At 42.4% G+C, this 27,244-nt stretch overlaps 1 protein-coding gene across 1 annotated transcript in view; it reads left to right on the top strand.

Annotated features, from left to right (window-relative positions):
* The window catches only part of THSD4 (thrombospondin type 1 domain containing 4), a 720,353-nt gene that overhangs the window by 360,555 nt on the left and 332,554 nt on the right, over positions 1-27,244 (top strand). Inside the window, exon 7 of the mRNA XM_044279718.1 lies at positions 5,891-6,024. Within this exon, the coding sequence (XP_044135653.1) occupies positions 5,891-6,024 (134 nt within the window). The remainder of the gene's footprint in view (positions 1-5,890; positions 6,025-27,244) is intronic.

The raw sequence follows: 27,244 nt of genomic DNA, 5'->3' as shown, positions 1-27,244 counted from the left end.
TGAAAGTCCCTTCATTGTTTACCTGCTCGCCGTCGACATTTCAGCGGTGAGCAGGTGTAATTACAAGAAGCCACCCCAACCACTTCTATGGGACGGCTAATACCTATTCAAATGTGTATAAGTGTATAGGAACATGCCATCCCATAGAAGTGAATGGAACGGCTTCTTGTAATTACACCGGCTCACCGCTGCAATGTTGACGGCGAGCAGGTAAACCAAGAAGGGAAGTCTGCACTTGCACGGAGCGCAGCCTTCCCTGTAACCAGCTGATAGTGGGGGTGCCAGGTGTCAGATCCCGCTGATCTGATACTGATACTAGGTCATCAATATTAAAATCACAGAAAACCTCTTTAAGTATGAAAATAAAAAATATATATTCTCATTTACAAATCATTCTAATATTGCTGTGCATTTCGATATTTAGATCAATGTTGCCATCTCTACAGATATGAACATTTTAAAAGGTCTCTCTTTTGTTCTTTTCATTCACAAGAATTCAAATCGCGTGGGACATTAGTGAGTAAAGTTAAGAAAAATTTGAATTGGCTGCTTTGCTGAATTTCACAAAGAAATTCAATTTCTTACGAATTACTTTATCACGAATCACATTCCTTTGTAAGTAGCGGGTGCAATGATGGGGAATGGAGATCGTGCCGCCCCCGTCATTGAACCCCTCAGATGCTGAATTCATCGCTGATCACGGCATCTGATATTAAAATTAAGGTCTTTCAAGGGTTAATTAGGGTTAAAAAAAAAACAACAACTCACCTTATCTATTTGCTTGCGGAGAGGCCGCTACGGCCATCTTGATTGAAGAAACCACACAAAATCTCGCGCAGCGCCGTGATGACGTCATTAGCCAAGCAAATGGATGAGATGAGTATGTTTTTTTTTTAACGGAATTTCAGGAAAAGTAGATTCATTACAACGAAGCACTAAGAAATTTGGCTTCTTGGCGTATCAAATTTTTCCTGAAATTAGAATCGAAGTCAACTCGTTTAGCTTTGATTCGCTCATCACTACTGAAAATCTCAACCACTTGCGCCTCTAGTAAGTTGGTTCTAGACTGAACGTTATTATAAAACAGTCGTCAGTATAACAGTGACATCTAGTGGTAAAGTGACTTAACTGTGGCGTTAGACCTGTAGAATTTTAACTTTATTTACATATGCCTTCGTGGGCAAAAAAACCTATCTTGGCCCAAGTCAAATTAATATATCACTTTTATTCGGTATACATTAAAAACTGGATAATGTGCATAGAACGCAATGTTATTGGTTGTACAGACCATTGGAACAGAAAAGTGGCTAGGATATTAAAAACACAGTCACCCTGCCAATGTTGATCCTACTGGCTCGTAGTACTGGAGGAGATAGGGGGGGGGGAGGGCATTTATAGGAGATAGTGTTGTATAGTCCACGTCGGCACCATCTGTCAGCAGATAGTTAGCATCTCTAGTCGCCTGGTGGTTTGTACACCACAACACATGCAGTAGGCTTAGTAGCAAGGTTACTAGATTAAGACATAGTTAACACTTGCTGACGCGGTAAGGCAAACAATTGCCCGTTCTTTTTCAGAGGTTAGGGATCATGCATGTTTATTTCCCTCCCCCCCCCCCCCTATCTCCTCCAGTACTACAAGCCAGTAGGATCAACAGTGGCAGGGTGACTGTGTTTTTAATATCCTAGCCACTTTTCTGTTCCAATGGTCTGTACAACCAATAACATTGCGTTCTATGCACATTATCCAGTTTTTAATGTATACCGAATAAAAGTGATATATTAATTTGACTTGGGCCAAGATAGTTTTTTTTGACCACGAAGGCATATGTAAATAAAGTTAAGTATTAACCTTGCTCTAGTCTGGTCCTTTAGTTATAGACCTGTAGAATTTTGGGATACTGTACATTTAAGGCCCGTGCTCTTTGTGTGTAATCTTTCTGTGACCTTTTTATACAGCTTTTACTTTTCTTAATGGTTACTTCCCAGCCCCTGCCGTTAGGCAAGACAAACAAACAAGAAGTTCAGGTTCAGAAGTGATGATATTTGCATATTGTATAATTTTTCTTCTAAAATAACAAACCTGCAGATGTTACATGTGATTCAGTTAGAAGTGATGTCATTGTCATAGTACATTAATATATTGGATGTTATTGTTCCGCTGATTAATGATTCTGTGTTCTCAAACTTAGTTTCAGGCCTTTAAAAGTTGTAAGCACTGTGGTCAGACAAATTAAGAGAACTCCCTTAGTCCTGCCACTATCTGCCCTGGTCTAAAGGTTGTCAGGGCCGATAGTTTTCTAATGCTGTACAAATTGTTGGTAGTGAGTACACACGCTCACCAACACTCGGCCCCTGCTGAAAGGCTGTTCAGTCTCAGCTGTTCTTCACTTTCCAAGCTCAAAGAGGACCTTTCATGGGTCCAGCCATTATAAACTAAGTATCAGGATACGTAGGGCATAGTGCAGGGATCTAACTGCCCTTACTATTTTTTTGGGGGCACCGCTGCATTCGCCCGCTGTGGCCCCCGTTGTATTCTCCCGCCTGGTATGCTAATTTTAGCATTGGAACAATGAGGAGGAGACTGCTCTGTTTCTCAATGGGCGTCTCCTTCTACCTGGCTGTAGCGCTGTCCAATCACAGAGGAGAGCGTCACAGCCAGGGAGAAAAAAAACTCACCTTCTCCCTACATATGAATTTAAAACTAAATTATATGAACATCAAATGATGCCTAATAAATGTACAAGTCATCCTCCAAAATACAAGGGCCTGAGGGGATGACACAGGTATTATCTTTTAGGTGTTCTTTAAATTCCACAGATCCTGCACTAGCCATAACATGTTGGGGTAGATTTACTGCTGAAAATGTGCCATTGTTTAGCTCATTTTGTGCCAAAAAACTGGCGTGTGTTCTTTGCATTACATTTACTAAGGCCAAGTTCACACTTCAGTTATTTGGTCAGTTATTTCCGTAAGTTTTTGTGAGTCAAAACCAAGTGCAGGTCAAAAAACAGAACAGGTACAGATCTTTACCTTATGAGTCTGGAGGCTCCAATCCTGGTTTTGGCCCACAATCACTGATGGAAATCAGTGATCAAATAACTGAAGTGTGAACTCATCCTGTTTTACTTTCTGTTCTAAGCATTTCATGCCTCGTCTGACCAGGGTCAAGGCTTCATGGGAAAGGGGCGTAGCTTCACTGGAAAATAGGACATGACCTAAACGCACCTCCGTGAACCAAAAATCCACCAAAATTTTGATGAATTTTTGTAGTGACAGTCTGAAAAATGCCTGATCAGTCAGAAAAATGCATTGCAATACCGGATCCGGCATCCCGGTAGCACTAATACATTCCTATGGAAAAAATGCCAGATCCGGCATTCAGGGAAGTCTTCAGTTTTTTTCGCCGGAGATACAACTGTAGCATGCTACGGTTTTCTCTTTTGCCTGATCAGTCAAAATGACTGAACTGAAGACATCCTGATGCATCCTGAATGGATTACTCTGCATTCAGAATGCATGGGGATATGCCTGATCAGTTCTTTTCCGGTATAGAGCCCCTGTGACGGAATTCTTTGCTGGAAAAGAAAAACGCTAATGTGAAAGTAGCCTAAAGACAATCATGTTGTCCACCATCATCTTAAAGAGGACCTTTTTATGATTTTTTTTTTAAATTCTAGATAACTAGATAAATACCTTGGGGTACCCCCCCCCCCCCCCCCCCACTGATGCTGCCACCTTGCCTGTTTTTTTAAATATCGCTCCTACGCCCCGCTGTGCCCCCATGTAGTTTTCCAGGCTCAGTATGTTAATACTGAGCATCGGTAGAGGGAGGAGGAGACGCCAGGGTTTCTCAAAGGGTGTCTCCTTCTCCCTGGCTGCGCCGCAATCGAATCATAGTGGAGAGCTTCACAACCAGGGAGCAGGAGACCTCCTTCCTGTACAGGGGCGCACTGCAGGGAGCTCCAGAGAAACACGAGGAACTGATTATGGTTACATTACGTATTAAACAAGTAGGAAGTGTCTTCTCAGGAGCATGCCACTAAGAAGCTCCTATGTATCTCTATTAGGGTGTTTTTACACCCAGCAAAAAAATCTGCAACTGAAAATCTGTTTGCAGAAATTCCTGCAACGAAATCTGCCGCGTGTGAAAGCACCCTAAGGGCTCTTGCACCCGAACGTATGTCTTTAGTGGTTTCACAAAACACGGATCCGTGTTACGTCCATGTTACATCCTTTTTTTTGGATCCATTGTAATAATGCCTTTCCTTGTCCGCAAAACGGACAAGAATAGGACATGTTCTATTTTTTGGGTGGAATCAGCTTGCAGACATACTGATACGGAATGTATACAGAGTCATTTCCGTTTTTTATGCTGCCCCATTGAAATGAATGGTTCTGCATATGGCAAAAAATAAATAAAAACGAACGGACACAGACAAAAAATATGTTTGTGTGCATGAGCCCTAATAGAGATACATCAGAGCATCTTAATTGCATGGGCCTGAGAAGACACTTCCTACTTGTTTAATGCGTAATGTAACCATAATCAGTTCCTCATGTTCCTCTGGAGTTGCTATGATTGACATGCTAATAAATCAGTCATCAAGTCTTTTCATAGCTGAGTGCACCCATTTTGAATGATGGCGGACAACATGATTATATCAGCGTAGACACAAATTAGCTCATCTGAACTTATTATTTGTGCTTTCAGATAAGTGACCCTTAGTGAAGTATTTGAATTATAAAGGAAGTTGCACCGATGGGAATTCCTGGGTGCAGATATATGTAGGGCACTCGTGTGTGCTTAATGTCATAGATCACCAGTGAAGAAAGTATTTGCTGTACAAGAATACAGAATCTCAGTCATTGGGACAGCTTTACTAATACCATAAATGACATAACCTTAGGCTGTTCAGACTGCATCACATTTATCATGGTGGCTTAGGCTGGATGATACATGTGGGGCAGAACTTGATACATTTTTCTAGCCCTATACCAACTATTGGTGGACATGAGAGAGAATTTTACTGTATCTTGGACCATACCCCGTTTTTCAGTGAAGTTCTGCAGTTTAGCAGGACTAAATCTGTAAGGGATTTCAGCCTTTGGATGGAAACGTTCACTGGGAGCAAATAGAGGCCATGAAATGGAGACCTGCCACATGATTATTTTTTATGATCATCTGCTCCATTTGATTTCGGAAAATCTCCACTGTGACCTATCTGATCATTATTTTAATGCACACACTTGAGTACTTTATAAGGCATTATTGGAATATGATATGGTCTCTGGAGATGCAGCTGGGGCATATTGCCAGAGTATGCTATAAATGTCCTATCAGCAGGGTCTGAAACATTGCTGAAGCATAATGGCAGGTGTAGAAGGAATGCTTCAGGCTGCTTTGTCTACTGTTGACTCCGTTTCGGTTCTTAACAAGGTCCCCTTGTGGTCACCCATGCGGTTCTTAAGAAGGTCCCCTTGTGGTCACCCATGCTGTTCTTAAGAAGGTCCCCTTGTGGTCACCCATGCGGTTCTTAAGAAGGTCCCCTTGTGGTCACCCATGCTGTTCTTAAGAAGGTCCCCTTGTGGTCACCCATGCGGTTCCTAAGAAGGTCCCCTTGTGGTCACCCATGCTGCCTCCAGAAAATGCCAAGCTGGGTCAATAAAAGAAGAAAGCGGCACACTGCTTTCCTAGAGCAGCTGCCACTTACTTTGGAGAATATTTGAGAATATACTTTGGAGAATATAGAGCAGTCCGACCCTTGCCGAACCTAACAATCTGCCATCACTGTCTCTTCTGAACAATCATTTTAATAACGTTACACTTGTATTTTTATTCACACATAATGATTGTACTCTGTAATAAAGGATCTGATCTCAATTCCTAGGAAACACACTGAAGTGTGAGCTGACGTGCCGCGCAATGGGCTTCAGGTTCTATGTAAGGCAAGCTGAAAAGGTAATAGACGGAACACCATGTGACCACAATGGGACGGCGGTCTGCGTGTCTGGCCAGTGCAGGGTAAGTGATCATTACCTACATTCATTTGCCATCTATTATGAAGTAGGATTTCTTTTCTGTGTGGTTGTTGATTAAAGTATACATTTGTGTAAAACAATAAATTGTGAATGACCCTTCACCAGGTTGATCCCAAAGGTGTGTTTGTTTTTCACGCTTAATTTCTTGTACATTAACTGTACATTGGTGTTGGAGTTGCATCGATGTGACTTCATGCTATCTAAGAGCCTCCATCGCAGTGCCACTTTTCCAATCAAAAGGATGGACACATTAGTGGAACCTGATGGATTTCGTTTTACGTCGGTAGGTTCGGTCACCGGTGTCCATTCCGCAACAGATCCAGCGCAGCGTCGTTGGCTTCTGCTATAAGTGGAAGCCTCAGTACAGATGTGAACAGCTGTACTGTGTACTATACTGTCAGTACGAATAGATGAAGCTAAACTACCTATCCCACCCTATAGTAATAATAATTGAGATTATTAGAATGTTAAAGTAATTAATAGTCAATTTACTCCCTATAAACTTTTTATATCTCTAGCCAGACAAAAACGAAGAGGCCCTCATGTTGCCCAGTAGTTGGTTTGATTTTTATGAAACATCTTGGGAAGTCATTTATATGATAATCATTCTGTTTTATGCCTGTTCCTTTTTTTCATGATTAACCTGTAATGAATTAGAATTATTGAACACAATATTATCCATTGGCATAACTACCAGGGTAGCAGGCATAGCAGCTGCTGTGGGGCTCTACAAGTAAGGGGGCCCATTTCTGAATTGTCATATAGGGCAATTAGTAATGACTATGGAAGATGGTGTGTCCCTTTCAGTGGCAATGCTTTTTTGCATTATTCCTGTACTATAATATCATGTATGTGATATCATTATTGTTTTTTTTTCTTGCTGTGAGGTCGTAGGTACATGGTGACCTTTTTATTGTTTGCGTTATGTCTGTGCTGTATCATGTTGAGCATTATTCTTGTATGTATATATGTATGTATGCATATGTATGTATAATTCTCGTGCTGTAACTGTGTAGATGATCACTGTGCGCATTACCACACTACTGTGACATCAATGTGAGCAATTTTCCACTGTTGTGACATCACTGTGAGCATTATCCCTGTACTGTGATATCACTGTGAGCATTATCTGTGTACTGTGACATCACTGTGGGCATTATCCCTGTACTGTGATATCACTGTGAGCATATCCCTGTACTGTGACATCACTGTGAGCATTATCCCTGTACTGTGATATCACTGTGAGAATTATCTGTGTACTGTGACATCACTGTGGGCATTATCCCTGTACTGTGATATCACTGTGAGCATTATCTGTGTACTGTGACATCACTGTGGGCATTATCCCTGTACTGTGACATCACTGTGTGCATTATCTGTGTACTGTGACATCACTGTGAGCATTATCCCTGTACTGTGATATCACTGTGTGGATTATCGGTGTACTGTGACATCACTGTGAGCATTATTCCTGTATTGTGACATCACTGTGTGCATTATCTCTGTGCATTAGGGAGCAAAATAATCACTAAACGTTACATATTCTGATATTGCTGGTAAAGGTGGTTATGGTGGAATGGGGCCCCATTCCAAGTTTTGCGATGGGTCTTCATGGTTACTTTTTGTGCCTATGATATTATCTCAATAAACCCCTTCCCTACAGGGGTGCACCACCAATGAGGCCAGATGGGGCGATCGCCTCAGACAGCACCAGGTAGGGGCAAGAGGGGGCAGCAGAAGGGCCATGGGTAATGAGTGCTTTCATTGTGGCAAAGGAGTTAGGTTAAGAAATTAGTATGGGGGGCACCGTTTCAGGTTTCGCAGAAAGGCTAGGTGCACCCCTGCATAGACCTGAGTGGAGTGTGAGTGCAGCAAGAGCGGTGGTGACACCCTCATCGTACCAAAGACCTAATCTTCTAATAAAAAGTATCATAACTCGGGAACGGAGCCTCGGATCAACAAAAGAAAAACGTTGTTTTAATCAAGTGAAACAGTTTAGTAAGGAGACCACTGGTGACAGATTCCCTTTAAACTTGATCTTTTCCCACAAAACTATATACCAATCTGCTCAGCTCCTCCTGCTCTGTAAGAGATGAGATTGATTTTTCAATGTGACATTTTCCCTTTAATAACTGTTCATCTGTTGACTTATGACATATCAAACTTTTTTTTTTTTTTACTATAACTGACATTTCTGTGTGGAAAGGAGGTTGATAAACCTTGTTATAACAGTGTGCTACAGTATAAGCTTTTAATATGATTGTTCCCATCCAGTAGATACTTGGGTTTCTCGAATGTTCCATAGCTCCAGAAAATTTTAAAAGGATTTTCTAGAAGTTCAATATTGCTGGCCTGACCTCAGGATAGGCCATCAATATCTGATCAGTATGGGTCCAACACCAGGCATTCCCGCCGATCATCTATTTTGAGTGGTCACAGAGCTCCGGTGGGCCTACCTATCTCTTGACAGCTTACCAAGCACAGTGCCGTGCGCTGTATAGTGGTTGTGACTGATATTATAGCTCAGGCTCTTTCACTTAAAATGACCATGAGCTGTACATAGGCCTTGTGACCGATGAATGTGATCGCTGTGCTTTTTCAAACATCTCATTGGCAGGAGTCAGACACTGATAACTGATCCTGAGGATAGGCCATCACTGTCAGATACAGCCTAGAACACATTGTAAATTCTATTTATGGAATTCTACATATGTGAATTATGGGAGTCCTTTATCAAACTGGAGTAGAACTGGCTTTGCTGCCCATAGCAACCAATCAGATTCCACCTTTCATTTTCCAAAGGAGTTGTTAAAAATTAAAGATGGAATCTGATTGGTTGCTATGGGGAGCGAAACCAGTTCTACTTTACTCCAGTTTGATAAATCACCTCCTATACTGTATGTTCAACTCCTTGTCCTAGATATCTTAGGTTCCTGCTCTTTCCTCATAAGTCTATTAGGTTTAACTCTGCTCTTTCATCTGCCATAGATATGGTCAGAAATTGAATCAGCCTGAACTTTTCTCTTGTAAGGACATTTTATTTTCTGTAAATGTTTCGGTGAGGAACACTAGCAAAACCACTGGCACATGCTTCAATTTCCGTATATTGCCACTTTGTGACCTTTGTAGATTAAATGTTCTTTGTGCTCTTTTCTGTACATCCGCGCTCTGCAGTGATGACTTTGTGATAATGGGAGCCCTCCGTCATCACAACCATTATTTAAGGTCTATGTTTGCTGGTGAGTGAACTGTCCATGTGATATGGGGTCCGGATTATCTGAGCAACAGTGGAAATATAGAGAGACACGGGGATGAATATGCTGTGACATAATGTGTGTATCTAGTTTTTTATGCCCTTTTTTTATTTTCAAGCACATTATTTATAGCATAAATCAAATATATGTATTTGCTAATGAGAGATAGATTATGGGCAGTGTCTGACTTCACGCGGTGTGTCCTTAAACAATGTAACAGTTTCAAGCAAGATAAGACATGTTCATTATTGAGAATATTCAATATTATTCCCATTTTCCATATACATTTTCACAACATTCATAAACTGAGGTTAAAGGGGTTTTCAGGAGTACAGTATTGATGACCATCCTCAGGATAGGTCATTAATATCAGACTGGTGGGGCTCCGACTTTCACCATCAAATACGTGCAGTCCTAAAATAATTATCGTACTGGTTTTACATGAAAAATGATTGAATGGATCTTTATGCAGAGGTGACACCACACTACAATTGGGTAAGCATGAGGCTTAACAGGTTTCACATGGTTCTACGCCCACCCTATGAACTCACATATAAACGTGGTGTCTGGTGACCTCTACTGGTCATCTGTTATAGTGAACATCACAGTGTTATTGAGGTTGATTGAAATATATTTCCAGATTATCTGGAAGGCTTGGTTTATTGAGAAAGAAGATAATCTAGTAGTATTACGACTACTGCCAGTAACTGGGCTACAAATAATAAGTGAAAGTAATGAATTTGCTAAACTTTAAGCCAGCCTGAGTGTTTAACCCCCTTAATAGTACCCTCAGATGATGATACCTAAAGAAACTACAACTCATCCCACAAAGTTTGGTGTCTAGAATGAAGATATTCTTATGGTCCTTAACCCACTAACAGTCACAGTGAAATAGGAAAACACTCCACACAACCTTTTTTTTACTGTCACTTTTTTATTGTTCATTTTAATTCATATCTCAAATTAAATATAGTTGGCGCATCACTCAGGTGCCATAAGTGCATTTTAGTCTTGAGGACCAGTAATGTTTCCCCCATCTGTGTTCCAGCGGTCTTAAGTCTTTTATTTTTTCTTTAATGTAGCTGTATGAGACTTTCAATTTAGCAGGACGAGTTGCAGCTTTTTAGGAAGCATTTTGAGATATACCTAAATAAATAAATAATATTTCTATATTTTTGGGGAGAGGGCAGACATTGCAACACTGTTTTGGGAATTTATTTTTTACAGCTTTCATTGTGTGGTATACATAACATGAGACCTTAATTCTGTGGATCAGTACGATCACAATGATACCATATTTATATAGTTTATATGTTATACTACATGTGTGTTATAGAGCAGAAGGAGCTGAGCAGATTGATATATAGTTTTATGGGAAAAGATGAACTTGTATTTAATTAATTTTAATTCCTGCACATTCTGGCCTTTGACGTCAAGGACGCTGTCCTATCAGTAAGTTTAAATGTATAAATTGCAAGTTTTTTTAATTGCAATATTTTCACATAAAACTACATATCAATCTGCTCAGCTCCTCCTGCTCTATAACGTGCTGCCTTAACCTCAGACACCATGTTCAATGTGACAAGTTTACAGTACAGATCATTGCATTTTTTATTTTTTTTATAAAACATTGTACACTGGTCCCTCAAGTTACAATATTAATTGATTCCAGGACGACCATTGTAGGTTGAAACCATTGTAAGCTGAGTAATCAGTTCCAAAGCCCCAAAATGTCATTCGAGATAAGGGAAAATGAAGATTTGAGAAAAAATAAGCAGATAACTAAGACAGATAAAACAGGTCCTTGCATATAACATTCAGGAATAGCTGCTAACTAGTAACTAAACCAACTATTTTACCAGAGAAGTGGCCTTGATTGGTTGGATCTGAGGCTGAGACATTGTATGTTGAGTCTAGTTTCAACTTACGATGGCTGAGAAAAGACCATTGTATGTTGAAAATATTGTATCTTGAGGCCATTTTATATTGAGGGATCAATGTATATAGAAGAAAAGTTATTTTAATTAATTTTCCGTATTACCACTGTTTAATCCAGGATTTTCAGCAGCATTTAAGGGGATAAATTGGTAATTAGTTATAAAGAAGTGGTTAGGTGAGCAAGCACACATCTTTTCACTCGTTTTGTATGTGAAAATCAGAGCAAGTATCTCCTTGATGTAGGGGGAAATAACACGAAGGCTTAATGTCATCCCTTTCCTTGAGATGACCTATCTCCTCTTCCGCACAGCTTCCAGTGAGAGCTGCAAGCATAGTATATGCCTCTCTTACTTCAACCTGTTCTAATTCAGGGTAGATTGCAACTAGAACTTTAAAACAAGATCAAGAACATAGGTCTAGCCACATTCTACTCTGAGAAAGAGTCCTCAAAATCAGCCCCCTACTGCAGCCACACAGCCCACTTTGGACAGTGTTCTCTGAGAGTTTGGTCTTGGGGGGGGGGGGGGGGGGGGGGGGGGGGTTGTTGTTGTACGGGCTTTGAGCAGTACTTATTCATGCCCTTTCACCAGGATAGGTAATCAATATCTGATCCTGGGGGGTGTAACCCATTATACTCCCGGCAATCAGTGGTTGGAAGGGGCCCAGCATCCAGCAGTTGATCAGCAGGGATGCCAGAAGTCAGACCCCTTCCTATTAAATGTTAATGACCTATCCTGAAGATACAATAGGTTTTTAACTTTTATGCCCCAGAAAATGTATTTGAACTCAATCTTTCTAATACCATGTCATTTTGTCTTTTGTCCAATCCAATATTCTTTGCTGATTAAAGTTTTTTTTTCCAGGCACCACGTATTGATGGCCTATTCTCAGAATTGGCCATTAATATTGGATCAGTGGAGAATAGTGTTGAGCGAACCCGAACTGTAAAGTTCGGGTCTGTATCGAACTTTGCGATTTTTGGTACCCGGACCCGAACCCAAACTTTGCCGGTGTTCGAGCATTTAATAAAGCTTGTTGAAGGGCTGCAGTTAGGTCTGTTAGTTAGGTGCACATCATATACCCATTTATTGTGTGAGGTACACCTGCACTGCATACGTGACAGGGAAAATAATATAGTTAATCCGTCTGTTAGGTGCACGTCATATACCTATTTATTGCGTGAAGTACACCTGCACTGCATACGTGACAGGGAAAATAATATAGGTAATCCGTCTGTTAGTTAGGTGCACGTCATATACCCATTTATTGCGTGAAGTACACCTGCACTGCATACGTGACAGGGAAAATAATATAGTTATTCTGTCTGTTAGTTCGGTGGGTGACCTCAAAGAATAAGGAGAGCATCAAATAAGGGACGTGGCCTCAGTCGTGGTGCTGCTGGGGTTGGTGGAGCTCCTGTTGCAGGGAGAGGACGTGGTCGATCTGTGTCAGCTACACGCCCAAATGAAACACCTTCCTCAGGTGCACGTAGGCGACAGAACGTTCATCGTTATTTTGTAGGCCCGAATACCGATGTACGAATGGTGAGGCCAGAACAAGTAGAGGCGGTAGTAGATTGGGTGGCTGACAGTGCCTCCAGTTCCTTCACATTGTCTCCCACCCGATCCCCTGCTGAAAGCGCAGAATTGGCACCTGCAGCCCATGGGCATCTGTCTTTCACCTCACCCCCTGTCATATATCTTCCATATGAAAGAATCTTCATATAGAAGAGAGGATAAAAAAAAAATATAAAAATGATATTATCCTTCAGGCGGACATAAAAAACGCCTCTAAGTTCTTTTATCAAGTATCTTAATTTGATTTGTGCAAGCAGTGAAACAAAGGGACAATTGTATGTGCAAAAATATATAATTGTTTATTATAAAAACCAAGAATATATAAAAACAATACAACTGCAAAACAAATGATAAAGTTACAAAGTAACACCCAAATTGTACCACACGGTGTTGTTAACACACCCCTATCTGATCAGCACAGTATGATTTAATGATTTATGACGACCAGTGTCATACTTTTAACAAACGGACTCAGATACCAAGAGAAACTTAGGATCTTCTGTTATCAAACAGGCTATAACAATAAAACACGGATTTACTGGAAAATAACTGTTATCCCTTGACTCTGTTTTCCTATGACCAATCAAAAATATATGATATTAATATGATAAAATATTCTGCTCGGCAATCAGACTAAGGAAAATAACTTTCCATGGGTTTAGTCCTCTTTTCAAATAATGTCAGATCTTCCATTAACAATATGCATCTTTGCTAAGAGAATAATCAGCATTATGAAGGCACCTAAGACTATATATTCCCACAGTATGGGAACTCTTGGCTATATACCGAAAGAAATATCTTATTAATATCATGAGTAGTAAACAAAATATATGTTACCGGGTCAAAGGTAGACAGAGTTCAGATGGGACCAGTTCTAAAGAACTTTCCTAGTAATCCAAAAAGAATAATCCAAGTTTCTTCTGATAAAGTTTTTCTTTTTGAATGAATGGCTCAATGGATACATGGATCTTTTTCCCCTCTCTCTCTAGTCCTCCCTTGCTACCCTGCACACGAGTAATTATTCCCCCCCTTGTCTAAGAATCATCCCCTTTAGATTAGGGATTCCCAATCAGGTAAGGTGGGTGTACTTACATGCTAATAATACCATGATGTCATATCAACTCCTAATATGGTCAAAAACAAATAATGAAATAATATAATATTGTCCATCTGCCTCCAGATGGCACTGCGGTATTGTAAATGAACATCACAACTTTAAGCATTTAAAATTAAATATCTAATAATATGTTTTCAGGACCTTGTTGACCTTTCTATATAAATCATTGAGGAAGGTCTTTCCCTGACACTTTTAATTACCTATATCCTGGACTTGTTGGAGTTGACTGTCTTCTCCTATCTTTTTGAAATATAGCTTGACTTGATGAAAATTTTATATAGCGGCTTTGATGCTTGGCATCGGAACTTGTACATTTCACTTATCTATATCCATGAATAACTATTGTTTTGAAATAACATTTTCTCTTCTCAGAAAACTAATTAACATAAACGTACTTGTTTCTATACCTTCTACAATACCTTCTAAATGATAAATACATGGTATAACATATATATATAAATCGATACATTGTTACACATAGATAATACATTATATGAATTATTGATTAACATATGTTGTAAACTAAATATACCATGCAGAGATATATATAATATAATTATGAATATATAAATTGAACTTCATATAGCAGGTGTGCCTCAAGGACATAAAACCTTATCAAATAACCTTGTTCCCTCCAGACATGTGTTTTAGGGAGTTGACTTACTCCTTACAGATGGTCCCATATCTTTAGCAATAACTTTTAAACACAATGTCCGTTTATGTTCACAATTATTATTTTTTATAAATTGAACTTGCCATGAACTCATCTTGGCTTCCTCAGCCACATAATAGAACTTTGGTTCAGGCTGATTTTATTCTTAAAGGTAATGAGATGAGGATACATTTTGATCATAATGTCATTAGATAATATTGTATACGTATGAAAATGCACAACACCCCTTGCAAAACAGCCAAGCAGTCTGAGCCCCAAGTCATGCAGCTGTCTCTTATGCTTTTTGATGACTCTGCTGGCAGGGTTTCCAAGGGTCATCTACCTAGCCCTGCTTCAGAAGTGGAAGAAATTAAGTGCACTGATGCCCAACCACTTATGTTTCAGGATGTGGACATGGGAGGACCACCACATCTCTGATGATGACAAAACACAGGAGCCTGGCGGCTTTCTGCAGTGTGCAGACCGACAAGGAGGGAAGGGGTGAAGAGTGGGTGGAAAATGATGTGGAGGATGATGAGGTCCTAGACCCCACATGGATCAAGGTCATGCAAGTGATTTGTGCAGTTCGGAGTAAGAGGTGGTGGTCACACAGCACCAGCCACACAGCAAAAGAGGGAGCAGGGTGCAAAAGCAGAGCAGAGCAGAGGTCATTCCGTAGCCAGTACTCCTGCTACTGCCCACTGCACCCAAGGACTGAGCAGACCAAAGCCAGCTCCAAGGAGTTCCCTGGCATAGCAGTTCTTCAGACAATGTGCCAACGATTAAACGTGAGTGGTTTGCATGCTGTGCAATCAGAGCCTGAAGCGAGGCATAAATGTTCTAAACCTGAGCACCACCTGCATGCTCCGGCATCTAAATGCAAAGCACAAGCTGCAGTGGAGTAAACACCTCAAAAACCACAAAAGATCTCAGGCTCCTCCTGGTCCCTCTTCTGCTGAAGTCTCAGCCTCTTCCTCCCCCTCTGGAGTGACAGTGGCACCTGCCACCCCGCAAACAGAGGATGTGGCAGCAACGCCACCACCTCCTCACCCAGCATCTCCACAATGTCCAATGGAAGTGTTCAGATGTCCATCTCCCAAACAAGGGAAGTACCCCCCTACCCACCTGCGATCCCTGGCCCTGAATGCCAGCATTTCAAAATGACTGGCCTTTGAAATGCTGTCATTCGGTCTGGTGGAGACAGAGACTTTTAAAAAACTTATGGCGGTGGCTGTCCCACAGTACGTGGTTCACATCCGCCACTACTTTTCCAGGCGAGCCATTCCCGCCCTATACAACCAAGTGGTGGACAAAATTAGGTGTGCACTGCGCAACGCCATCTGTGGCAAGGTCCACATAACCACCGATACGTGGACCAATAAGTACGGGCAGGGACATTATATCTCCCTAACTGCACACTGGGTAAATGCAGTGGCGGCTAGGCCTGAGGCGTATAGCAGTTTGGCGCGTCTCCGTCCACCACAGTGGATTGCGCGACGTTTCTCTTTACTTCCTGTTGCCTCCTCCTCCTACTCCGCTTTCTCCTCTACCGCCTCCTCATCTGGTCAGTGTAACATCTTCCCCACCAACTTCAGCACAGCTAGGGGGAAACGACAGCAGACTGTTTTGAAACTCATCTGTTTGGGGGGTGCCACTGAGCCTCAAGCCCGGCCTGGTGGTGTGCGATAATGGGTGAAATCTCGTAGCAGCTCTGGGCCTAGCCCATTTGACACACATTCCTTGCCTGGCACATTTGCTGAATTTGGTGGTGCAGAGGTTCCTGAAAAATTACCCCGACATGTCAGAGCTGCTGCAGAAAGTGTGGTCCGTTGGTGCGCGCTTTCGGCTTTCTCACCCTGCTGATGCTCGCCTGTCTGCCCCGCAGCGTAACTTCAGCCTTCCCACTCACTGCCTCATATGCGATGTGCCCACAAGGTGGAACTCCTCCTTGCACATGCTGGCCAGATTGTGCGAGCAGCAGCAGGCGATAGTGGAGTTTCAGCTGCAGCACGCACGGGTGAGTCGCTCTGCGAACAGCACCACTTAACCACAAACAAGTGGGCCTCCATGCGGGACGTGTGTGCCGTGTCGCACTATTTTGATTACTCCATCAACATGGCCAGTGCCGATGATGCAGTCCTCAGCGTTACTATCCCACTTCTATGTCTCCTTGAAAAAATGCTTCGGGCGATGATGGAAGAGCATGTGGCACAGGAAGAAGAGGGATCATTTCCATGGTTATCAGGCCAGTCACTCACAAGTGGCTCAGAGGGTAGGTTCCTGCACCAACAGAGGCCAGGTACACAATTGTCCAGCCATGGCACAGTCCTGGAGGATATAGGAGGATGATGAGGAGGAGGAACTGTGTTCACAGCAGGGTGGCACCCAAAGCAGCTCATGGGCATCACTGGAGCGTGGCTGGGGGGATGCAGAGGACACAGATGATACACCTCCCACAGAGGACAGCTTGACGTTGCCTCTGGGCAGCCTGTCACACATGAGCAACTACATGCTGCAGTGCCTGCGCAACGACCACCGAGTTGCCAACATTCTAACCAGTGCTGATTACTGGGTGGCCACCCTGCTGGATTCCCGCTACAAGGACAACGTGCCGTCCTTAATTCCATCACTGGAGCATGATCGTAAGATGCGCGAGTACAAGCGCACTCTGGTAGACGTGCTGCTGATGGCATTCCCACCTGACACCGGGGGCTCAGTGGAAGCACAAGGCGAAGGTAGAGGAGGAGGAAGAAGTCTCCAACGCAGCTGGGGCACCGCCAGCACCTCAGAAGGGAGGGTTAGCATGGCCGAAATGTGGAAAAGCTTTGTCAGCAAGCCACAACAACCAGCACCACCAGCTGGTACGGAACGTCTTAGCAGGAGGCAGCATTTTGGCAACATGGTGGAACAGTACGTGTGCACGTGCATTCACGTACTGACTGATGGGTCTGCCCCATTCAACTACTGGGTCTCCAAATTGGGCACATGGCCTGAGCTTGCCCTTTACGCCTTGGAGGTGCTGGCCTGCCCTGCGGCCAGTGTATTGTCCGAACGTGTGTTCAGCACAGCAGGACGGTGATCACAGACAAGCGCAGCCACCTGTCCACAGCCAATGTGGACAAGCTCACGTTCATTAAAATGAACCAGGCATGCATCCCACAGGACTTGTGAGTACCTTGTGCAGAATAAAGATGTGTACTGGCCGCACCCAGCCATTGTTATACTTCAGCGCACTTTCTCTTTGTTTTCTTTTTTATATTTCCCAATGTTTTGGGGTCTTCCCAAATTTATAAAAAATAAAAATATAAAAAAAATAGTGTTGGCTACCTCCTCCACCACCGCTTCCACCTACTCCGCCACCTCCTCAACCTCTTACTCCACTTTGACCTCCGCCTCCTAGTTCAAGATCATTATTTTTAATTTTTTTTTTATTCTATGTTATTTTTATTTATTTCCCTATCCACATTTGTTTGCAGGGCAATTGACCTGCTCTTACCCCTATTTTGCTTCCTTTTGCATCCCTCTAGCCCTTTCTATGACTTTTTTCGAGCCATTTTATTTCCCAAAAAGTTCAGGTCCCCATTGACCCATTGAACCCGGCGAACCCGAACTTCCAGGTGTTCACTCAACCCTAGTGGAGAACCAAAACCCAGCACCCTCAACAATCACTATTTCCTTCAGCCTCCCGCTCTAGAACTAGCATCTTAAATAAGCTGATAGCACAACTCCAATCAATATGTAGTGGCAGCTACTGCAGATGAGCTCCTATTCTCTCATAATTTATACTTGACAAGGCACAATATGAAACTGATAGGTAGGTCTTGTTGCTGTTGCTGAGTTCTGAGGAACATCTGATCAGGTTTCTCAGAGCCCTGCTTAAAGGGGTTGTCCGGGTTCAGAGCTGAACCCGGACATACCCTTATTTTCACCCCGGCAGCCCTCCTGAGCCTGGCATCGGAGCATCTCATGCTCCGATGCGCTCCAGTGCCCTGCGCTAGATCGCGCAGGGCACGGGCTCTTTTGTTTTCAATAACACACTGCCGGGCGGTAACTTCCGCCCAGCAGTGTGTTCGGTGACGTCACCGGCTCTGAGGGGCGGGCTTTAGCTCTGCCCTAGCCGTTTTACTGGCTAGGGCAGAGCCAAATCCCGCCCATCAGTGCCGGTGACGTCACCGGGCTGCCTGTCAGCCCCATAGAGAGCCCGGTACGTCACCGGAACTCAGAAAAATGCCTTTGCCCTGCGCGATTTAGCGCAGGGCAAAGGAGAGCATCGGAGCATGAACTGCTCCGATGCTCATGTCAGGGGGGCTGGCGGGGGGAAAATGGAGGTATGTCCAGGTTCAGCTCTGAACCTGGACAACCCCTTTAAGAAACACTTGACAAGAAAATAACTTTTTATTGGCTTAGTCAGTAATTCCTGTCCTCTTATTATATTAATCTTTCATTAGTTGATATTGCAACTTGCCTATTGTCCTCTTATTCACCTTCACTAATGTTTTATGTAGTTTGAGACGAGATGGAACAGAAGTGATGGGAGCAGGACAGCACTGATTTTATGGTAAAGAGTCATGAATTGTGGTTATACGGACAGAAGATGTGATTATTTAAGGCTTATTTAAGAGTTTTCTTCTTGATTACATCCCTGAGCTCCATTCATACTTGTGGTATTAGTGGTTTTTCTGGTATCTTTAATAGTTTACTGTTTTCCTGCTACCAGCAATAGGTAAAGACATCATCCAATTATAAGAAATATTAGTAAAGTTTACTTTTCGTGGTTATCTGATCACCATGTTTTAGTTTCAGAAAATGAACAGGTTTTTTTTTCTCAATAGCATTACTTTAAATAGAGGTTTGTGAAATTAGCTCAATCTTCATCAACCAGAATGTTATTTATCTTGTGGTTCTAAATCATGGCTTCTTGAACCCAAACTTCTGATGACTTCATTTGCTTCTCTCATGGTAGATTATTCCAAAACCTTTAACAGTCTCTTCAGTTTACTGTTAGTGAAATATGTATTAAAATGATCTGCTGCCAATGTCCCATCTTCAGACCCCTTTATACCTCATGTCAGAAATCACATTGTGCCTTGTCAAGAAGGCTAAATTCTGAGTGAATGGGGCTGATCTGCAGTAACCTGGCATGGCCACTACACAGAGAATAGAGCTGTGCTTCTGGCTCTCTGTGTTAGATCCGTGAATGGCAGGTCAATGGGGGTGCTGGGTGTCTGACCCCTAAGGATCTGAACTTGATGACCTTTCCTTAAAAGAGTTGTCTCACTTCAGCAAATATAATTTATCACGTAGAGGAAGTTAATACAAGCCAGTTAGTAATGTATTGTGATTGTCCATATTGCTTCCTTAGCTGGCTGGATTCATTTTCCCCATCACATTATACACTGCTCATTTCCATGGTTATGACCACCCTGATATCCAGCAGCGGTACTCATGCTTGCGCACTATAGGAAGCAGCACACTTTTTCCTGTAGTGTGCAAGCACGACCCCCGCTGATGGATTGCAGGGTGGTCGTAACCATGGAAACAAGCAGTGTTTAATGCGATAGAAAAATTACTCAAGCCATCAAAGGAGGCAATATGGATATGGATTATTACAATACATTAGTAAGTGGCTTACATTAACGTTCTCTACATGATAAATGCCACTTGTTGAAGTGAGAGAACCTCTTGTCTCACCCCTGGAAGAAGATGTTGTTCTGAAAAAATGAATGAGGCCAGCAAAGGAAGCAATATGGACAATCACAATACATTAGTAAGTGCCTTGTATTAACTACTTTCTCTACATGATAAATGCCACTTACTGAGGTGAGACAACCACTTTAACGCTTTCTCTTCCATCTGGTGTCTCCCCCCCTGCCCCCAGTCACTGATGTATACCTGTACATTAAGGTGTGGGACTCTGCATGGGAAGCTGTGTGGGAAGGTAAAACCTTCACATATGCAGTTTGTTACTTCCTAGGTGATGACCACCACCGCCCTGCACCTGAATGTACAGGAAGATTGTAGGACATCTGTATTTTCATGCAGTTGGTGCTGATTGTGATCGACAATGCAGCGGAAAAGTGACCACTTTTAATTTACCTGAAGGAGAATTCTTAGAACAAAATACAATGCACCAGCTCTCTTCAAACCAAATAAAGTACAAAAATGCATTTGAGCCCGTCTGCCGGCGTCTAGGCAATCTCTGTATGATGGGAACCTAACACTAAATTCTACCTGTTATGTGCCATGTAGAAGTGAATTAGATTAGATTTTGATGCTCTGAATTATTGACCTTGAAATTAGGATATAGTTGACATATTTTGTAGAAGATTTTTTTTCCAATAGTTGCTAATACTGTGCTGAATGGAGTCTTGTCGAGATACGCATGTAACATCACCTGACAAAATAATTCCGAAATTTGTCCTAAATCCAGATGAATCTGTGCCTGCATGTGCAATGTAGAGATTGTGTAATGATGGGACCATGTCAGGACTTCAGATAAGCGCAGAAAACTGCACTAAAAATCCTAATATATCTGGAGAGGCGAAATAAACAGCCAATTACCGTGGCTTTAGCAGCGTCACATAAAAATTTGGCTTAAACAAATTGCAGTGGGAATTCAGCGTTCGGATAGCGTTCATATATCCGCCTGAGTTACACACAGCCAGGTAGGTTTAGCATCGCCAGATATATTTCTGCATGATCTCCATGTCTGCGAAAATAATCTGCTGGTATTTAGCCGTTATTTCTTTTCCTGCGGTATTACATCATCTCACATGCTTCATCCTCTAAATCTCGCTGTCCAACACGAGTAATGGCCATATTCTGTAATACAGTTTGCAATCAATTTACTAGGAATTACAATATAGCGCGTTTGCTTTTTCTTGGCATTTATTATATCAGATAAATCACTTGGCCTGTGAAAATGAAAAGGGAATTTATAATTCAGGGGAACATCAAAAACTGGAACAAAAGCAAAAGCTAAAGGTATTTCTGTTGTTTTAAAGGGATCTGTCCCCAGCCACCCCCCTATCAAACTGTTTGCAGAGACATAGCTATGGTTCCCCTGATTAAGGCCTCCTGCACACGACCGTTTTTTTCCCCGTTTACTGGCCGTTTTTTGCATTCCGTATACGGTCCGTATATGGAACCATTCATTTCAATGGTTCCGCCAAAAAAACTGAATGTACTCCGTATGCATTCTGTTTCCGTATTTCCGTTTTTCCGTTCCGTTTAGGCCTCATGCACGCGACCGTTATTGTGTCCGTTGTTCCGTTTTCTGTGATTTTCTGCAGACCCATTGACTTTCAATGGGTCCGTGGAAAATTCGGAAAATGCACCGTTTGTCATCCGCGTCCGTGATCCGTGTTTCCAGTCCGTGAAAAAAATATGACCTGTCCTATTTTTTTTCACGGACAACGGTTCGCGGACCCATTCAAGTCAATGGGTCCGTGAAAAAACATGGAGGCACACAAGATTGTCATCCGCGTCCGTGATCCGTGTCCGTTTTTTTTTTTCTATCATTTGCAAGCAAACTTGACTTTGGAAATCAAGGAAGACACACGGAAACAAAAATGGACAGGGATCACGGAACAACGCAACCCCGTTTTGCAGACCGTGAAAAAATACTGTTGTGTGCATGAGGCCTTAAAGATAGAACATGTCCTATTATTGCCCGCAAATCACGTTCCATGGCTCCATTCAAGTCAATGGGTCCGCAAAAAAACGGAAATGCATCCGTAAGTCTTCCGTTTCCGTTCCATTTTTTGCGGAACCATCTATTGAAAATGTTATGCCCAGCCCAATTTTATCTATGTAATTACTGTTTACTGTATATGCCATACGGAAAAACGGAACAGAAACAAAAAACAGAACAACGGATCTGTGAAAAACAGACCGCAAAACACTGAAAAAGCCATATGGTCGTGTGCAGGAGGCCTAAAGCGCAGTTTTTCTTTTGTTTATCCGAGGCTCCTCTTATAAGTTATGATACTTTTTCCCAAGCTTTGCTACTTACTGTGACCGCTCCCTCGCTGCTTTGCCACTGCCTGGACCTGTCAATCAAAGCAGCCACAGAAAGCAGTGGAGGTTGGGTACAATGAGAAGGATGGTGTTGCCCTGGTTGGACCAAATACCTAAGGCTACTTTCACACTGGCGTTTTGGCTTTCCGTTTGTGAGATCCGTTCAGGGCTCCCACAAGCGGTCCAAAACGGACCAGTTTTGCCCTAATGCATTTTGAATGGAAAAGGATCCGCTCAGAATGCATCAGTTTGCCTCCGTTCAGTCTCCTTACGCTCTGGAGGTGGACACCAAAACGCTGCTTGCAGCTTTTTGGTGTCCGCCTGACGATGTGCAGGCAAACTGATCCGTCCTGGCACACAATGTAAGTCAATGGGGACGGATCCGTTTTCTCTGGCACAATATGGCACAATAGAAAACGGATCCGTACTTTCAATGGTGTTCAAGACGGATCCGTCTTGGCTATGTTAAAGATAATACAAACGGATCGGTTCTGAACGGATGAATGCGGTTGTATTATCGGTGCGGATCCTTCTGTACAGGTCCATGACGGATCCACACCAAACGCGAGTGTGAATGTAGCCTAACTTGCATATTAGCCTCAGGAATAGAACAACAAAAGAGCGCGTTAATCAAGTGAATTATAGCGACAGTATATGTCTAAGCAAATAAATGGAGAGGGAAGTCGCTGGTGACAGATTCCCTTTAGGGTCCATTCACACCGGACACCGGCAATGTGCGATCCGCATTTTGCGGACCGCACATTGCCAGCACTATAATAGAAAATGCCTATTTTTGTCCGCAATTGTGGACAAGAATAGGACATGTTCTATTTTTTTTCGGGAACGGAATTGCGGACCCGGAAGTGAGGATCTGCATTTCTGGATCCGGGTAGCACATAGTGTGGCCCCATAGAAATGAATGGGTCTGCAATTCCGTTCCGCAAAATGCGGAATAGAATTGCGGACGTGTGAATGGAGCCTTAAAGTGAAGCTCCACCATTGATTAACATTAGACATGAAATATATTGCAAAATGTGACATCTTTGTAATATATTTATATACCTTTTTTTTAGGTTTTTTACATATTCTCCAGGTTTTCTTCCACATCAATAATCATTATAGGATACAATATAATGCACAATCTTACTTTTTTTTTTAATTATGTAGCCAATGATATCGCAAGATAGTGCTTCATGTTAAAACCATGGAGAGTAGAGATGGCCTTCATGTTACCAAGGGCACCTAAGGGTTATATTCTACTGGTATGTCCCGACTTGTATTTCCCTAAACTAACTTCTTCTGCATTTCTAGTGGTGTCACCAAAGAATAATCACTTTTACCTATGTATCTGTCTGATTATTTAGTGAAGCCCCCACACATTAAACTATGATCAGCTATCCAACAATCTCTTGTTTTTAGGGAGCTCCCAGCTCTTCCCCAACAAATGATATATGGTGAGGGAAGGATTGGGAACACTGAATTTCAATGCTCGGTCCTTTTGTTCTTCCCAATGAAAACACATATACGATCAGACTATTGTGTTTGTGTATGGGGATGTTAGGAGAGATAGCTGTTGGCCAAAGGAACGTTTGGCCTAATGCTATTCGATGTGTTTGGGCACCTTCAGTAAGCAGTTCACCTAGTCATGGGTCTCATGCCTCATACAAATTATGGATCCAATTCCATATGAACTTTTATATGGAATGGCACCATATTATAGGAGATCTGCGCCCTCAAGCCTCTAGGTGATAATACTCCCATTATACAGTTGTGTTCAAAATTATTCAACCCCCACTGAAATTGAGTGTTTTGGCCAGTTTGACATTGATTTTGATCATTTCAGTCATCTTGTTTACAATTAAATCAAAGAGGCACTTGTAAGTCAGACAAATATAACATAACATTTATAATGAAATAACCACAAATGTATTTTCTGTGCTCAGATCATTATCAGTTTTATTCAACCCCCAAGTGACATTCAATCTTAGTACTTAGTACAACATCCTTTTCCAGTTATAACATCTTTTAAACGTGAAGCATAGCTTGACACAAGTGTCTTGCAGCGATCTACGGGTATCTTCGCCCATTCTTCATGGGCAAAAGCCTCCAGTTCAGTCACATTCTTAGGCTTGCGCGCTGCAACTGCTTTCTTTAAGTCCCACCAGAGGTTCTCAATCGGATTTAAGTCTGGTGACTGCGATGGCCACTTCAAAATGTTCCAGCCTTTAATCTGCAACCATGCTCTAGTGGACTTGGAGGTATGCTTGGGATCATTGTCCTGTTGAAAGGTCCAACATCTCCCAAGCCTCAGGTTTGTGACGGACTGCATCACATTTTCATATCTCCTGGTACTGAAGAGAATTCATGGTACCTTGCACACACTGAAGCTTCCCTGTACCTGTAGAAGCAAAACAGCCCCAAAGCATGATTGACCCCCCGCCATGCTTCACAGTAGGCAAGGTGTTCTTTTCTTCATAGGCCTTGTTCTTCCTCCTCCAAACATAGCGTTGATCCATGGGCCCAAACAGTTCTAATTTTGTTTCATCAGTCCACAGAACACTATCCCAAAACTTTTGTGGTTTGCCCACATGACTTTTGGCATACTGCAGTCGACTCTTCTTATTCTTTGTAGACAACAAGGGGGTGCGCCTGAGAGTTCTGGCATGGAGGCCTTCATTACGCAGTGTGCGCCTTATTGTCTGAGCTAAAACTTCAGTACCCACATCTGACAAATCTTTTTTCAGTTCCTCAGCAGTCACACGGGGACTTTTCTCCACTTTGCTCTTCAGGTAGCGCACAACAGTCGAAGTCAGCATCTTCTTTCTGCCATGACCAGGTAGCGTTTCAACAGTGCCCTTTGCCTTGAATTTGCAAATGATGCTTCCTATGGTGTCTCTTGGTATGTTTAACATCTTTGCAATCTTCTTATAGCCATTGCCCTTCCTGTGAAGAGAAATCACCTCTTCTCTTGTCTTCCTGGACCATTCTCTTGACTTCACCATGTTTGTAAACACACCAGTAAATGTCTAGAAGGAGCTGAGTATCACAGTCCTTTTAAATCTGCCTAATTGGTGCTTATTATGCTTGATTGCTGCTCCTTGACATCCACAGGTGTTTTCAATACCTGATCGAAAACACTTGAATGAACCTCTGTTCTTAAGAGTGGTAGTCTTTAAGGGGTTGAATAATTGTGTCAATGAAGAAATCACAAAAAAACACATTTAATATTGTATTACAAAAGCAATTGATGTCATTTTAGTTGCATTTGGTTCTTTAAAAAGTCCTTGTAAGGTTCCATTCTGAACACAATTACAAATGTACACTAAATTCCCAAAAACCCAGCATTGGGGGTTGAATAATTTTGAACACAACTGTACATGGCACAATTGTGCAGAGATGTAATATGGCCTTGTGTATCAGCTCTCCCTAAGGGTACTTTCACACTAGCCTTGTTAGAATCCGGCAGCCAGTTCTGTTGCTGGAACTGCCTGCTGGATCCGGAAAACCGTATGCAAACGGATATTTTTTTTTCCGAATCCGTTAGGACTTATTCATTGAAATACTGGATCTGTCTTTCTGGTATCATCCGGAATAACGGATCTGGTATTTAATTTTTTAAAGCTAGCAAGAACTGCGCATGTGCAGACCGGATCCAGCAAGTGTAGTAGTGTTTCGGTATTTTGTCCGGTCAAATACCGTACAGGGGACATAACGGAAGACATCCTGATGCATACTGAATGGATTGCTTTCCATTTAGAATGCATTGGGACAAAACGGAAGCGTTTTTTTCCGGTATTGAGACCCTTTACCGGATTTCAATACCGGAAAAGAATAACACTAGTGTGAAAGTACCCTAAAAAAATAAGATGGTCCTACAAGGCTTTCCTAGCTAGGCATAGCAGCTTGTTGTTGCCTCTTTTTTTGCGATATTGTGTCATGAGATTTCAATACTATATGTGCCTGTGTGAGCTGCAGCCTGTCCTGCTGGCATGTCATGATTTGTTGAATTTGTATTTTGAGAGATTTTAAAGAGGTTCTTCAATTTCATGGATAGGTCATCAATATCAGGTCAGTTGGGATCCAGCTCCTGGTAAGACTGCCAGTCAGCTGATTGAAGGGGCCACAACATCCTCTTCTGTGTTTATTTGCATGCTGTCTACTTTGTACTGGCAGCAGTGTTGGACAGAGGTGCCTAGGGCCCACCAGTAAAATTCATTTTGGGGGCCAACTATAAAACTACATGCAAATACTAACCACCCATACAGTGGCAGCAGCAGCAAGATGATTATGGGGGCCCATGCAGTGACTTCGAGAGGGTAGGTCTTTGGAGCAAGAGGACAATGGCTAGCCAGAGTCTATATCTAAAAATCATCTCAGCCACCCAATGTGCTTTGTTAAATAATGTGCCCAGGTTTTCATATCAACAAAGACTGGCTGAGACTCTCTATGGTGCCTATCTATATCTAGTCCAGTAACTCTACTGTGCCATAGTTGATCAGTATCTGATCAGTGGTGGTCAGACAACCGGGATCCCCGCCAGTCAGCTGTTTGAGAAGGCACAAGCGCTCCCGTGAGCGCCATGGATTTATCACAGCAAAGCGTTGGAGACACTTTATGTGCCTAATGCAATAGTTTTGGAAACGGTC

This window comes from Bufo gargarizans, chromosome 2, assembly GCF_014858855.1.
Source record: "Bufo gargarizans isolate SCDJY-AF-19 chromosome 2, ASM1485885v1, whole genome shotgun sequence".
NCBI classification, from domain to species: domain Eukaryota; kingdom Metazoa; phylum Chordata; class Amphibia; order Anura; family Bufonidae; genus Bufo; species Bufo gargarizans.
The sequence above is the reverse complement of the archived record's forward strand: the minus strand, read 5'-3'. Positions and strand labels throughout refer to the sequence as shown.